This window comes from Lingula anatina, unplaced genomic scaffold (genome assembly GCF_051362555.1).
Source record: "Lingula anatina isolate TDL-2025a unplaced genomic scaffold, LinAna3.0 unanchor82, whole genome shotgun sequence".
Classification (NCBI taxonomy): Eukaryota; Metazoa; Brachiopoda; class Lingulata; order Lingulida; family Lingulidae; genus Lingula; species Lingula anatina.
In genome coordinates, this window is record NW_028257603.1 from 937,603 (window position 1) to 954,454 (window position 16,852).

At 37.6% G+C, this 16,852-nt stretch overlaps 1 protein-coding gene across 1 annotated transcript; it reads left to right on the top strand.

The window, feature by feature from the left end:
• Positions 1-3,500: 3,500 nt before the first annotated feature.
• Positions 3,501-5,919, top strand: LOC147759143 (chymotrypsin A-like). Its single transcript, XM_086998670.1, has 5 exons — positions 3,501-3,583; positions 3,850-3,955; positions 4,448-4,616; positions 4,925-5,061; positions 5,672-5,919. The coding sequence occupies exons 2-5, from the start codon at positions 3,857-3,859 to the stop codon at positions 5,834-5,836; spliced, it is 570 nt and encodes a 189-aa protein (XP_086854796.1). The 5' UTR covers positions 3,501-3,583; positions 3,850-3,856; the 3' UTR covers positions 5,837-5,919.
• Positions 5,920-16,852: the final 10,933 nt, after the last annotated feature.

Consider the following 16,852-nt stretch of genomic DNA (forward strand, 5'->3'; position numbering starts at 1 on the left):
CACGATCGAAATTCCCAAGCTAATAATAAAAAATATTTTTTTCCTAAGAAAATTTTTTACTAAACTAACATTCCTGGGGTTAGCGATTGTTAACTCTCTGTAGCCATTTCTTTCATCTTTGTAACTGACACTCGCCGTAACTTAGTGACAATCTGGGAAATATAAAAGAGCACTGAGCCATTGCTAAAGCTGTAGTTTTTCAAAGCCCGCCATGCTTACTGACCTCAAGACTGTGCGTGATGTGTCAGCAGACTCAAGATGGTTGAGGACATTGGTAACTGAAACTATTTTTTGTGACTTTAATTCATGGTATTTATCTGTTTAAATATGACTAAAAAGTATTTCTTGTTCTCAGATATAATCAACTAGAATTGGTAATTGGTTATGTTAAAATTCACTGTCACTTTGAAACTTTGGTCACACAGAAGCCCACCTCATGTTTGCCGTCTGAATTCTGTTTTGCGTCAACAACAAAGGTTTCAAGCCACCCTTATATGCCACAGAACTTACAGCACTTCCCGAGTTCATCGTTACAAAACAAGAGTACAAGAAGGGTAGGTATGAATACAACATTGTTCGTATCTTTGCTGAAAACATGGCAGTGACTGGCAGACGACATCGGACATGTTTTCTACATCCCAGACACACGTTGAGGCAGCCTTCTTAACTGTGACCAATTGGGACGTGGAACGCTAGCACCTGTCGCTGATAAATCATTTTACAACATTTATTACTGTGCAGTTGAGCCAAATGCAACTATTAACTTTTGTAACGTTCTCCTTGAAAATTTGATTAATTTATATTAGATTTTATATTTTTTTCTGTGGATGTTCAATGTAAAGATCACCCTCTCTGTTCAACATGCATGCAAAGGTCAAAATTTTAATATTTTCGACCTGAACAACATCAGTGAACTACCCGTGAGTTGAGGTAGAGATGAGTTTGGGAGGGGGGAGGAGGGGAGGTAGCCGGCCGGCTGGTTCTTAATAATGAAAAAAATGAAAGATAGAAATTTTCTCTTTAAATTAAAATATTATTTATGTTTCATGCTATTTCTAACAATTTGGGTCAACTTAGGTTGCGGAAAGCTCCAATTTTTTCAAAAGAAAGTACCCATATTATACATGTAGTAAAAGTGTACTCTCCTGAATATTTGCCGATTACGAGCGAAGCCAGGCAAATTTAACGGTCCTTGTGCTACCTCCCCCACCCCCTTCCAACTCACACACATATCCAAAACGAAAATGCAGTGGCATCGACTGTTGACGTTGTATAGACCCTAACCAGCTTTGGTCAAAAATAAAAAAAAATGTGTAGAATCTGAGTATGAATCTTGAAATTCCTGAACCGAATTTGAATAGCATAATTGCATGTGCATGATAAAGTAACAGCCATAACCATGTGAATGCGCCATTCTTTACTGCCCTTAGATGTTGAAACACACTTATCTTCCTCTCAAATAATAATTCCCCCACTCTGTCCTAACCATCGTTACTGGGTGCACCCATTTATAGACCCTATATAAAGAAGTTAACTTTACACAATATTACTTTGAGATACCGAGATACAATAGAAACCTAGCGATGAAGTTTCTTACAACGCTAGCGTTGGCAGTAATGCTGTCACCTATGTCACAAGGTATGTTATAGATTGCTCATTGTATGTGTTAATTCTTCTGCTTATTACTTCCAATAATATGGCTTCTAAATAGTTCCATATGAAAGTTAAAGCATGCGAAGTTTAGCGGCACGTGTCCAGCAAAAAGAATTCAACAAATTTCACAATGCGATTTAAGAGGGGAGCAGTTTGCATTCAATTTTAAATTTTAAATCCAGTTTTCATTTTCATATTTTAATATAAAAAAACCATTTATTTTAAGAAAAACTCGGAATCTGCTCTAGAAAACTCTGTTTTAAGTAAAAGAGTAGTTAAAACGGGGCAGTAAGGTGGCAGTTTTACTAACGTAAGACGCACGTATGTTCTATTCAGGTTTACGATGCCGAGGCACAGGTAAATGCGTGAGGCAGGGATCATGTGACGGTATTGTTGACGCCAACTACACGTGCAGAAGGGCAGGGAAGGTGTGCTGCGTGCCGTCCAAAAACTCAACCACTGTAGCTTCGAATTCCATCTACGAAGGCAAGTATAACTGTGCCTCGCGTTCAAATCGTTTTTAACAATGGCTGATTAAGCAAAGGGATGATAATGAGCCGCCAAATAATTAACCAAGAGCTCCTTTTAGAATGGAATGGGCCAGAGTCACCCTTACATTCAAAGAGCCTGCAAACTCATTTCTTTATAAGAGAAGTGTTTTCCGTGATCCCTGAAGTATAGACTACACAATAATAATTCAATAACACCGCATTCACAACCACAAAGTTGATCCCAGGACTAACAGATCTGCCGATCAAATATGGCCGACCCAATTGAAAGTTTTTCGCGTATCCTCCGCCGGGAAACTATTCAGTGTCTATTAGCTATTTTTCTACAGCTACAGCTTTGGGATAAAAATCTTCCTTTATTAGAATTACCGTACATGTACGTATAATAACTTCAGGGGGCTTTTATAAAGCCAGTGTTACGAAACAATCAATTTTTCTTGTCCGACAGGTGGTGATACGGAACGTTCCTCATTTTATCGTCGAATGGCACTTTCGGCTGTTTGCATTGTATGAATGTTTTTTAAAGTAGCCAAATAATAGTAATCATCAGTTGAGTTCTTAACGATACATACTTTAGGGTACTTTTGTACCAGTAGACATACTAGGCACTAGGTTTCAGAGAATTTTCTTGGAACATGCACGACGCTTGTTCACAGCATTTTAACTTTTACCACCAGCTTAACACGTGCTTCTAAGTAATTGTGTTACAAGTTTCAGGAACCTAGGGAACAATTAAAAGGATTTAAATTAACTGAAATTGACATTAACAGCAAAACGAAAAACTGAATCTAACGAGGGTGACCTTTTCCATCATTCTCTCATGAACACTCTGGCGATGCTAATTGGAATGGCTGCGCAGTAAAGAATAATACCTTAAATTAATTTCTCCTCTGTTTGCAATGCAATGTGAAATGCTGTTGATTATATTTGACTTTGACATTTTGTTCCTGGCAAACTAAACATACTGCCCTAGTAAAGATAAAATTATAACTAGTTTTTTTTTTTCAAATAACTTGGGAAATCAGACATAAATAAAGTGGGAGAATTCAATAAATTAATTAATTAATTAATGATTGTGAAAGGGTTTCGGCCATACTACGTTGTACTAGTATTTAATTTTATGTGTTTTTTGCATTTTTTTTCAAAAACACATGTATTATTGAATCTTCCTGATATCAGTATCCACACAGAGCACTAAATCATTCATGATCTAGTGAGGAAAACACTCTTATAAAAATCAATTTTCTCGAAGGCTCTTGCGGCACGGTGGGGAACTCACGTATTGTGGGAGGGGACACTGCTGACGCGCACGAATGGCCTTGGCAGGTCTCTCTTCATCTTAACAGTAGGGAGCAGCACGTGTGTGGAGGCATATTGGTCAACGAGGAGTGGGTAGTGACAGCAGCGCACTGCGTCCACGGGTAGGCCTAAGTCTAGTACTTACTATGAACCAACTGTCCATCTATCTGTCCACCCATCCACCATAATTTGATTCATTCATTTGCTTTGTCATATATGTAATCGGGGAGAGAGAGAGAGAGAGAGAGAGAGAGTGAGAGAGAGACTTTCATTAATAATTTTATTAAATATTCAACATTTATAAATAACATTTCTCCATCCATCTCGATCCAGATCTTGTATGCATAATAACTTCATTGAACATTCAACATGTAGGATTCATCTCCAGGTCTGGTATGAACGCCCCCGGTGATTGGACGTTAGTTCTAGGTGAGCACCACCTGGCGGAGGAAAGCAACAATGAAATACGTCGCAGTGTGGGAAAAATAATAGCTGTAAGTAGACCTTCAGTGAATATGGTTTTTCCCTTTCTGCATTTTTTATAGCTCTGCATTAAAACTCTTTTAGTTAAAAGGCAAAGACAGTGGAAGTAGTGAAAGTTTTTTTTTTTTTATAAAACTACTAGCTAGAATTTTAACTCTAAGATAATTGTGAACATAAGATTAATACATTGTATATTTGGTCTTCCTCTGTGAAATTATTATGAGCTACTTGTTCACATAAAATTACCTTAGCGTTAGCCAACGAAAACCCGGCAAGTTATTGACTGCGGGTGTAAATTGTAGATTCTCACATTGTATCTCAATGGGCTGGATTAAACGTGATTAAAACTAATAAAAAGACCACAGGTAATTACAAAAGCATTTTATTTCAACAGCTTTGACATAGATGAACAAGACAATGTAAAAAAACTGTGTGAAAAGTTAATGTTACAGAAAGTTACAGGGTTGGGGGTATACTATAAAAGTACCCATCTTTCTACACAGCATCCCAACTACAAGAGCTACGGCACTTATGCCAATGACATTGCTTTAATGAAACTAGCGACCCCTATCCAGATGAGTCGCACCATGCAGCCCGCTTGCGTGGCACGCCCTGGTCAGGTGTTCCTAGGCAACGGGGACTGTTGGATCACTGGCTGGGGAGATACAAAGAGTAAGTGAGTGAATGCAGTTTTAGTTTTGACTTGCGTCGAAAAAGACAATACAAAAGCGCCAAAATAGGCGTGATTTAAATCTCAGATAAATAATATACATATGTTGCATGCAACCATGTCAAGCGAGAGTATGCGACTATTTTTAACATGTTGCTTGTTCAGATATTTGTAGCTAGGGATGCCGCATACTTCTCAGAACGTCGTAGGGCGTATTCAGAAAAAGTTGATTTGCGGATTAACTTTGGTTGTGAATGTGTCCATAAAGAAAATCACAACATCATTCTTCTTTTCTTTGTGCTCTTATCAGGTAATGTCAGCAATGAGGTCCTCCGGGAGTTCAACACCGTAATTCGTACTTATGCTGAGTGCAAGGAAGGCTGGGGAAGCTACGTGTTGGAAGACACACACATTTGTATAGGAGATGGTTCCGCAGGTTCCTGTCAGGTAGGTATAGGCTGAGATCAGTCAGAACGTTCGATTTATTATTATTATTATTATTATTATTATTATTATTATTATTATTATTTTGCTTAAAAAGCTGAACAGAAGGGTTTTAGCGAATTTTACATTTTGAACTAATCAGTTATAAATATAAATGTGGCGAAAAACGGTTACATATTGTACATTTCCTGAGCCATATTTGCAAAGAAATAACATCTCACAATTCTGAGAGGCGAGAATCAGTGTTAAAAAACGATGAAATATTCCTCAATGATCTAAATTGTTTTGTTTTTTTTTTTTTGCCTCGATCTCGACCATTTGTTACCTTCAGCTGTTTGAACCATATTTACAGGCGAGAATGCACAGCTTCAACGCGCTATAAAAAAGCCACAAGAAGAAGTAGAGAAACGTGGTTTTCAACACGTGACTGTTTAAAAAGCGTTCTTTTTTAAATAGATTTTAAAACCAATCCATTACCCTTACTCTTTGTAACATAAACGTGTATTCATTGAAGCTGCTACGTGTATTTCTCATTCATGTCGCTTACATCATATTAAAGAAAAAGATAAGGAGGTCGCTTATGACAAATATATCACACTCTTTTACATTCCAGGGAGACAGTGGCGGCCCCTTGGTGTGTAAGGTCCACGGCGTCTGGGTCCTGGCTGGTGTCACCTCGTGGGGGTACAGCGGCTGCCGAGAACTGGGGTTCCCTAATGTCTACACACGCGTGTCTGAGTATGCAAATTGGCTGAGGGATACCATCAATTCTAATTAAACTACTCAATAGGGGGCGTGTCTGAGTATGCAAATTAGCTGAGGGATACCATCAATTCCAATTTATCAACTCTATAGGGGGCGTGTCTGAGTATGAAAACTGGCTGAGGGATACCATCAATTCCAATTAAACAATATCTCATAATTCACTTTGAATATACTAGTAGAAGTCGCTGTTTACATTGAGAAACCTTGATGACTACCATATAGATGAATCAAGGGGGCATGTCTGAGTATGCAAATTCGCTGAAGGATATTATCCATTCCAGTAAAACAACTGTATATCGTTTTTATCTTTGAAAAGTTTCATTGTACATTGCAAAACCTTGATGACAACCACAAAGATGAATCCATAGGGCGTGTCTGAGTATGTAAATTGGTTAGTGGGTCATCTATTTTTATCATTTACATGCTCAGACACGTCCCCCTGGATTTAGCTATACCGTAGCCTAAAACTGGACAAAGAGTAAGTTTGCCCAGCAGCTGCACATTTTTCTCGGATTGACGTAAAAGCGCCGTCACGCGCGCGCTGGAAAGCACACAAGCGGACCCCAAAACTGGAACGGTTCTAATTCACGGTTCTAATCTTAAAAGCGATACTCCAGAAACTTGTTATTTTACAATTGGCAAATTGTGCAATAGATAATGAAGATAAATTGATGTATGATTAACCATGGCATTATATGAATCGGTATTTGGTTTGGTCAGGTGATCGTCGGATGCCAAGCATATTTCAAAGCGAAAACATAAGTCTCTTTAAGCCAACGATCTCCAAATAAGACCCTAAGTGCCACTTCAGAGAACCTAATAATAATTAAAATAATATTAGTAAAAATATTCCAAAACTGATATTTTTGGTAACTAACTGTAGGTTATTTAAATAGTCACTCGATTTTGTGGTCGAAGCACATGTACTTATTTCAAAATTGCTACAGTCGTTGGTGAATCTAAGCCATTCCAAATATGTTTCTGGCAATTAGTGTAAACAATGATTATAAATCAGCAAGGGATTTTGTACTCCTCCACATATTCTTTAAAATGCCCCAAAACTTCCTCTTCCGTCAGGTGATAACGCTTCAGGTCATACTTGTGGCGGCCGTGTTTGTTTTGTGGGTTTTCCTTCACATACGCCTCCATGTTGTCTTTCCCTTGGTCAGTCATCTCCAGGCCAAAGTGATCGTATATTTTCTTCACAGCATCCAGGGGTGATGTAACGAGGTCGTCAAACGCAATATCGACGAATCTGTGCTCCAAATCTGGGTGGTTCTTCCTGAACTTCATCATCTCTATTCCACCGTGGAGAAATGCCCAATTCAACACTTCCCTTCCAAGTTGCTCTAAATCTATATCACACTGTTTGTAGGCTAGGAGTTTGTAAGTTTCACGGAGAGAACACAGGGAAGCAACGGATGTGCACGGATTGCGGTAGGTGTGAACGAAGATTGCGTCTGGATACACCTTGAGTATGGCATCCAGGTAAAGGCTGTGGTAATTCTCCTTAAAAACCATTCGGCGGTAATTGTGGGCAGCTGCTGAAACCAAAGCGAGCACTAATTAAAATCGTGCACAATAATGTTTCGGGGGGGGGGGGGGGGGGGGTATCAGCTAAACTTAATTTTTTTGATCAATCTTTGAAACAGAGTTGAGTTGGGAAATGCAAATGCGATATGCGAGATATTAACTTAAACGTTTCCACAAATTTGAGGCAGATGTTTGTATACCACGTACATGTAACTTTAGATGCAAACGTATCTCCCAATTAAAGTTAATAACTGATCAGTTACCAACAATTTCAAAAGGGGGGTCTTTTTAAACAATGGCGGACCTTTTTACCTCCTTAGTTGACCTTACTTAAGGTATGACAGTGTTTAGATCAATGTTTGTTTCAGAGTAGAACTTTTTAGACAAAAGGGTATTTAATTGGTTTCGAACCCATTGCGCCCCCTCGCCTCAGGCGTTGAGGAAAACCTCACCTCTACCATTCAGTATAAGCTGTGTTTGCAGTTTATGGAAACGGTATGCCTCAATCATTTCCTCATTGGTTCTTGCCTCATACCACGTGACGTACTCTCCACTGTTGCCGCCTTGGAAAGCAGGTGCCTTGAACACGCCGATGTTTTCAAAGAGGTGATGTCCCTCGTATGGACTTTCAGCTTCCATCTTGTGAATGCTTTTCATCTGTGGCACGGTCTCGTTCATCGAGGCTGAAATAGGGAGGTTTTTTAATTTACATCGAGGCTGAAATAGGGAGGTCTTATTTTTCAGTGAAAAACGAAAAGACTATGCAAGCACAGATTACGTCACTTTTTGATGAAAGTGGAGATTTTCTCAATTTATTGACATTCTACAGGATATTCCGGGTATGAATAGAAAGATAATGCCATAACTTTACTGTTTAAAATGTGTGTAAGAACTTAGGAAGAAAAGTTTCCGACTATTTTCGGTAGCCTTTCCTTAATCAGCAAGGCAACCTCACTCAGGAACGAAACGTAGCTGTTTCACTAATATTTTGGTCCAAAGTAAGTGACTACTGTCACTAAAATCATCAGTAAAAGTACTGTTATATTACTAGTATATAAAGGTCTACCGCTTAGGTTGTCACCTAGCTGCCACTGACCTTGTGCTTGCTTTTCTTCCAAAATACGCGGATCCGTGCCGACAGTGGCGACATCTACAACTGGATGAAGAACTTCATAATACATTAGGGAGGTATTCTGGGGATCTTGCAGTTCTTGAAGGAAAGATGTCCCAGTTCGACAAGGTCCAATGATGAAAATTGGCCTCTTGATTGAAAACTGCAAAAAGTTTACATTATCTCTGGTATCAATAAATGAATAAAATTGCTCACAGGGCATCTTCCGAACTATATGATTTAAAAGATCAATCAAAATATTAACTCTTTGGCAAGCAATGAAATCGAGACATAAGTAAAGCCTAGTGGGCAAAAACAGTATCCATTCACAGCACAGATTGTGACAAAATTGGTATTTTGTCATATAATGACAACACAGACCTCTGCAGTTCTACTAGTAACCGTATACATGGACGATTTTAGGATTGCCTATACCGTTTTCTATCATTGGCATGTCACGCTCTAACGGTACACGGCTCTATATAAGTCCCAAATATTCAAATTAAAAGAACAAGTGAGTTGGCCAGAGAAATGGAGCAGTCAAATGGACGCATCCGCATCCTCTCTTGTGACCTTGAACTATCGTAAACTATTGCAAAAGATCAAGGTCAAATTAACCTTATTACCGGCAATACTGGTTTTCCTATTGTTTAGAATGTATGAATTGTTCCACGTGGACACAAACTTATGCTTTTTACTGACGACTTAAGAAAAATTAGCACATTAAGTGTGATGAACGGTCTTCTATATTTACGTACATTTAATAAGTATATACACTGTTAGTTATGGAAAAGGTTTGAAACGAGATCGAGGGACACCCTTTAGCCTACACATACTAACCTTACTTAAGTCAACTGACCGCAGTCGTCTTGAAATCGCTAGTCGGTTTTTAAGGACATCAACCAAGCGAGCTTCAACCCGCTGTCTCCCTGCCGAAGTTAAATTTTTGTCTTCACGAAAGCACCTCAATAATAAGGTAAATCCTTCATACCACCAGCGGCCGGTGAGGGTATCCGACAACAGCAACTTGCGGTCTTCTTGGGAGAAATGTGTAAAAATACTTTCCTCTGTTAGAGGAATAGGCTGTCCTTGAGACATTATGCGATATAGGGATATGGCACCACGAAATGCAAAACATGTACTGGATACGTATATACATGTATATCCCAAGGAGCTTCTATACTACGATAACGCCAGGGAGATATCTGTATCAAATAGTCTGAAAGCCAGTCGCTTATGTAGATTTATCAATGTTTGTTTAGTTTAATCTAGTCTGTCCACCCCAGCAACGCAGAGAGGCTAGCAAGACTGAGTATCATGTGTGCACCAGCTGAGCACTCACACTTGACCCAATTTGATTAATTATTAAAGAATGAATAATCTTTTCTCAAGGTTACACATTTTAAACCCCCTTTTCACTGGGCGGCGTCCTTTCTGAGGCTTATGTACCATCACGAAACTGATCAGCTGGTCGCCGTCGGACGCACAAAGGACGCACGGTGAACACACAAAGGTCGTTCAAGCTGCGCCGAGGACGCCATGGTCGCCCCTAAAGTGTTGAACATGTTGAACAAAGGACGCACAAGAGACGCAGAAGCATTTACACTGAAACACAATTTTTAAATTAAAATCGCTTTGGCGACCATTGAGCGTCCTGGCCGCATTTTTGATCGTAGAAAAGGTAAAGGGGGCTTTGGAATAGAGGCAATCCCACCTCTTAAAGTAAATTTAAGGGGAAGAAAACTTTGTAGGGACTTTAAGTCAATAAAACCCATACCCCTGCTTCTTCCTAGATCTGTCTGACGCGTTTTACCCACTTTCAGTGTAACCCTAATATTGGGAAGTTTGATGATATGCATTTATATAACGAAAATATTCTGGACGAATTTATATCAATTAACAAGCAAATGATTGTTTCGGTTTCAGAATCTGATGATACTAACATGCGAATGGTATTTAAGGATAATTTCCACAAGTGTGAAAAATGTTCCAAGGTGTCAGTTTTATCTCCAAATATCCTGCAAATCAGTAATATTTCCAATTCAAACAATACAAATAGATATATAAGCATTCAAAAAAAAAAAAAAAAAAAAAAAAAAAAAAAAAAAAAAAAAAACGTATTGATAACTTTTTCTCGAAAATTAAAATGCCTGTAGCTGTCTATATGAATCGAGAAGTTATTTGTTTAAAAATTAAGGGCCCGGTTGAATTATAACTAATGAAAAGGCGATAACTGCTTTTTAAGACGAAAATTCGATTTGGAGCAAAACTAAAAACGAATCAATAGATTATAAATGTGGAAAAACAACTTTGCATAGCCTATTCATTTTAATGAATTTTAATACATCAGAATATAGCGAAGCAATTATTTGCATCTTTAAACCAGTTGAAAGGCCCACCTCTGCTATGAAGTATAAGCTGATCGAGTCTGCAGTTTGTGGAAACGATAAGCTTCAACCATTTCATCATTGGCCCGGGTCTCCATCCATTTTATATACGTCTCACAGTTTCCGCTTTTAAAAACAAAATTCTTGTACACACCAACGTTATGGAACAGAAATAAATCTTCTTCCGGAGCTAAACCCTTCTGGGGGTGGATGGTTTCCAAATCCGGTCTGGAGGCGTACATCGTGTCTAAATAATGAATAGTTATGTCATTGTAATGAATGCATATTTAAAAGCTGGTCACAGGATTTCTGTAGCCACCACGTCTGTCTGTCATCGCCATGTATCTGTTATAGGACATGTTAGGACATGTTCACGTTGCATTTAGTTCATAATTGAAAATTGTAGGTAATTATACAGAGGCACGGTAAACCATCATGTAACTTTTAAGTTTTTGTGTTCTCGTCATTTTTCACATATTGGAATTTTCAATGTGTGACACTAAGCCCGATGATATTAACGTTTTCATAATGTCCATGTTACCTGTAACACATAATTGATCGATTACGCCTCTTTTTGCAGTATTGCACCAGAATCGACAAAAACTTTTCATTAGCATCCTCATTTTCTGTTCTGTGTCTGTAGTATTGAAAGCATTGCTGCCTTGTTTTCAACACCTGAATCCAATTGTGACTAACACATAAAAGAGGTTAAAAGCTAAAACACTGATGCAAAATGTCTTGTGGTTTTAATGCCATCAAAATATCCTACAATTTTCACTTGTGACTAGCATATGAGAGAGGTTAAAAGCTAAGATACTGCGGCAAAATTTCTTGTGGTTTTAATGCCATCAAAATATCCTACGTATTAAATGCAAACTCAAATATCTGTTACATGTGTACACATAAGCTATAGAGAGCTGTTTTATAGCTCAGTCGTACAAAATGACAATCATCCAATATGTTACAATTACTTAGACTCATTGTAAGTCACTACAATTATTGTTACATACCTAATCTTTGTGTAGTTTTCAAAATTCGTGGGTCCTCGGTGACGGGAGCAACATCTGCAACTGGTTGCAAAAGTTCATAAAACTTGAGGCATGTATTCTGCGGATTGCAAAATAAGAGGTTTTGGAGGAAAGTAGTTCCAGTACGACAGGGGCAATGAAAACCGGCCGTTTAATTGGGATCTGAAAAAAAATGTTTATTACATATATGAGAGCATTCACATCGAGATAAGCCGAGGTCTAGCAAGGCCAAGACCTAAATATGGCGGACCTACATGAAAGGAAAACCGCGTAATCCTTTAATGGTCTCGAAATGAATGTCATTGAATGTCACTGAGAGGCCATTCTAAATTTTAAATTCTGAAAATTAGAACATTCAATCTTGATTGAGAGCAAAACAATAGAAAAGTAGTCTACCTTTTAGTTTTATATTTTTCGATATACAAAGTAAAATGATTCCAAAATTACATATCTGAAAAGTTGATTCCTGGTTGAAATGGTCGAGCCATTATCGTACGTGGGAGGTCTAGGTGCCTGTAAACTAGGCCACTCCGTTACCAAGCACTTGTTATTGCTATCACATTACGACCGAATGGCCCCTTATATATCATGTAAGTTTTTTTTTTCTTTATTGAAGTTAGGTAATGTTAATTACAGAGTACAATACTTCTTTTTTACCCCACGCTTACTTCTCTCTCACAAACACACATACAGGCACATATAACTACTACTGATGGCTCATCATTTTCATTAATAAATAAGATATTGATAAGCACAGCATTTTTTCTCTAACACAGATAGCATTCGATGTCCGTAAAGGACAGATGTCCCCCATTTTTTGATTTACTGTAAATGTAATATTTTACCTGGGAAATCAATAAATTCAATTTCTCATCATTATTTCCGAGAATAATATCCGATGCAGAAGTATGAATATTGGCTCCCTTTTCTTCCCTAAACCAGTTTTCGATTTGATTCCACAAATTTTTTGCGAGATTACAATCTATGAATAGATGTTCAATTGTTTCCATCCTTGTGCTACATAAATTGCAATGAGGATTATCAACTATTTTATACTTGAACAGTAAGTATTTTGTCCCTAGAATTTTATGAATACATCTAAAGTTAAACCATCTGAGTTTGGATTCTTTTATATCTGTCAGGAGACGATTGTAGCTAAGATTCCATGTTATTGCTTTATTAAAGAACCTTTCCCATTTTATTTCATTTTAGGGGTTTCGTACAGTTTTTTATAAACGTATCATAAATCACTTTACAGCCTTTTTTGTTTTTTCATATTATCCTAAGCGGTTTGGGTATTTTCAGGTTATAAGTTTTCTGTGTACCAGTTATTCCTTTCAAATTGGGAAATGCATTATAGATAGCATTTCTTAGGCCAAAATATTTTGTAAATGGGAGGCGTATTTTGTATGCATCCGTGATTTCTCTATATGAAAGCACGTTGCCGTTTGAATCAAGCAAGTCGAGCACCACTTGGAAGCCTTTCTCATATAATGGTTTTAAGAAAACGACCTTGTTTTCAATTAAAATATTCGGATTATACCACAATGGAGCTTCCAGAAAATCTTGTGGGTCATTTTCCTCTATTGCGCTAGCATACCGCGAGTAATATGAAAATAATTCTTTCCAGAATAAATTTGTCGTGGTTTCCCCGCATTATTTCGCATATACAGGTCCAAACTGACAGAGCGACGTCGTGTTGCAACTTTCGGTAAAGATCCTTCCGTATTGGTTAGTATTCGATAGTAATCTGCGAATCCAAGTTAATTTCAAGGCTTTAATATAAGATTGAAAATGCACCATTCTACAGCCCCCATTTTCGAAGTCTTGAATAATTGTCTTTCTTGATACCCTATCATTTTTCCCATGCCAAATGAATTTGAAAAGAATAGAGTTTAACTCTTTTATCCATTGGGCACTGGGACCTGGTAATGACATAAACAAATGAGTAAACTTTGGTATCAGTAGTGATTTAACCACCGTTATTTTTCCCAGGGTGGACAGATACCTTTTTGACCAGTTATTAATCTCTTTTTTGATGACAGCCAACTTAATGTTATAATTGCGTTCTTCTATACAATCAAGTTCAGCTGTAAAGGTAAAACCTAGCACAGATACAGGTTCATTTGTCCAGTCTAATTTTTCGTTTTTACACAGAACGTCTTTGCTATTCATTTTTGAGCCAATCCATACTGCTTTTGTTTTTGAAATATTTGGTTTTAACCCAGAATATTTGAAAAACTGGAACAAAAGGTCTAGAGCACTTTTTAGCGATTTCTCTGAGCCGTCTAAGAAAACCACTGTATCATCGGCATATTGTAATAATTTTATCTCTTCTCTTGCTATACCAATAACTCTAATGTTTTTTTCCTGTCTTATAAGAATACTTATTATTTCTGCGCATAAATTAAATATATATATGGGGATGCAGGGTCACCCTGTCGACACCCTCTGCCTATTTTGAAAAAACGGGAGAATATCCCAGTTCTGCATTTTTGTAAAGGGTTTTAATCCACCTAATAAGGTCATTTCCACAATTGAAGAATTCTAATGTTTTGTAAATAAAAAAACAGGATATGCTATCAAAAGCTTTTTGGAAATCAAAAAGTAAAATAATACCTGGGATTTCTTTGACTTTTGTATAGTGCAGAACATCATACAGAATTCTTATGTTCTCTCCTATATACCTCCCCTTTAAAAAGCCCTTCTGATTTTCGTGAATTAAAAATTCCATAACAGATTTTAACCTATTAGCAATACACGAGGAAAGAATTTTATAACTATTATTTAACAGGGAAATCGGCCTCCAGTTGGTCAGAAATTCTCTTGGTTTGTCACTTTTCGGTAGTATAGTGATAACCCCCTGCACCTGGGTGGTGGACAATTGCCCCTATATCATGTAAGTTAATATATGAATGGATTAGAGATGCGGGGTAAAATAGACTTTCTTTTTAAAAAAGATACAAAAAAAAAAAAAAAAAAAAAAAAAAAAAAAAAAAAAAAAAAAAAGCAATATCAGGACCATATGTGTAGCCGAAAAACTGGCAGGTATCCGGCCTACAGTTTTGTATTGCGGTTAAAACTAGCTGAGCCACGAGGTTATGTTTACTGGGTATCTAAAACGTGTCATGCACTGACGAACTTTCATATATAAACAATACAAGACAGTTTATACCACAAATGTCAACAATTAGCACAACCCTTCAGATCTAAATACATGTACGTACATGTACTAATACTAACCTTGCTAAAGTCAACTGAAGGCAGTCGTCTAGATATCGTTATTCTATTCTTCAGGACATCAACTAAGCGTCTTTCAATCACCTGTCTCCCTGCTGAAGTTAAAGCTTTGTCTTCACGAAAGCACCTCAATAATAAGGTAAATCCTTCATACCACCAGCGGCCGGTGAGTGTATCCGACATCAGCAACTCACGATCTTCTTCAGAGAAATGATTTAAAATACTTTCCTCTGTGAGGGGAATCGGCTGTCCTTGGGTCATTGTTCAATATACTAGCTCACCGTACACTCAATTAGGCAGGTTGTTCGGTACTGGCAAAACATCATATGTCTTAGAAACCTCTGTATTAACGCCGTAAAAAACTTGCGTACTACAGCCGATCTACGAAGTCACAACTTGTATGTTCTTAATTTAGTCCTAGGCGCCTCATACATGTCAAGGTCAGCTCACGGCAACGAGCCAGTTTGGGTTTTGTGTTGGAATATTTTCATTATCTATATTTAGCTCTATTTGTGTCTCGTATTCCTCTCGTAAGATGTAGACTATGCCAAGAGTGTATTAGTGCACGCACGTCCATATGTGTACCATTTTACCTATCTTCTAACATTGCATTTATTCCTATGCACTTTGCATTTCACTGCTTAAGCGTGTCGGCAACAAAACATATTGGACGTTTTTTTTTCAATTTATAGTTTTCGCTGCTGGCATAGACACAATTTGTTACATGCTATATCTTTTATTTTACTAAATTTGATAACGAATTTGATAAAATATATAATCCATGGTTTTTGACCAGGTTTAGGACCATTTATTCATGCCCCCATTAAACGGCCGATTTTCATTATTATCCCTTGTCGCACAGGGTCAACTTGCCTCCAAAACCTCTTATTCGCCGATCCCCAGAATGCATACTTTAAATGTAATGAACTTATGGAATAAGTTGTATATGCCAATTAATATAACGTCGTTGAAGACACACGGATTTTGAAAACTACTAGTACACAAGTAATAGGTAAACACTATTTTAAACAAGTATAAATGATTTCGTGTAGGATTGGCAAAAGATGCGGTTGTATCATTAAAAGAACATTATTAATGTAACTAGCTTTACTGCTTTTGATCAAATGATATGTTTGTTGCCACGTTTCACTATGACACCTAGTAAATGTGACAAAGTTATAGGAGAGGTAAAACGTATTTGAGCAAAACTTGGTATTAATTACCAACAGAATATGATCTAAAAACCCCAACCATTTAACGGCTGATAAAAGTTAACACTGATTATGAACATGGTGTTTTGTACCCCTCGCTGAACTATTTAAGCAAAACGTGATATCGATTACCAAGATAATATAATCTAAAAATTCCAACCATTTGACGGCTGATGAAAGAAAACACTGGCTATGAACATGGTATTTTGTACTCCTCCACATATTCTTTAAAGTGCTCCAAAACTTCCTCTTCTCTCAGGTGATAACGCTTTAGGTCGTACTTGTGGCGGCCATATTTGTTTTGTGGGTTTTCCTTCACAAACGCCTCCATTTTGTTTTTCCCTTGGTTGGTCAGTTCCAGGTCAAAGTGATCGTATATCTTCTTCACAACATCCAGGGGTGATGTAACGAGGTCGTCATATGCAATATCGATGAATCTGTGCTCCAGTTCTGGGTGGTTCTTCCTAAACTTCATCATCTCTATTCCACCGTGGAGGAATGCCCAATTCAACACTTCCC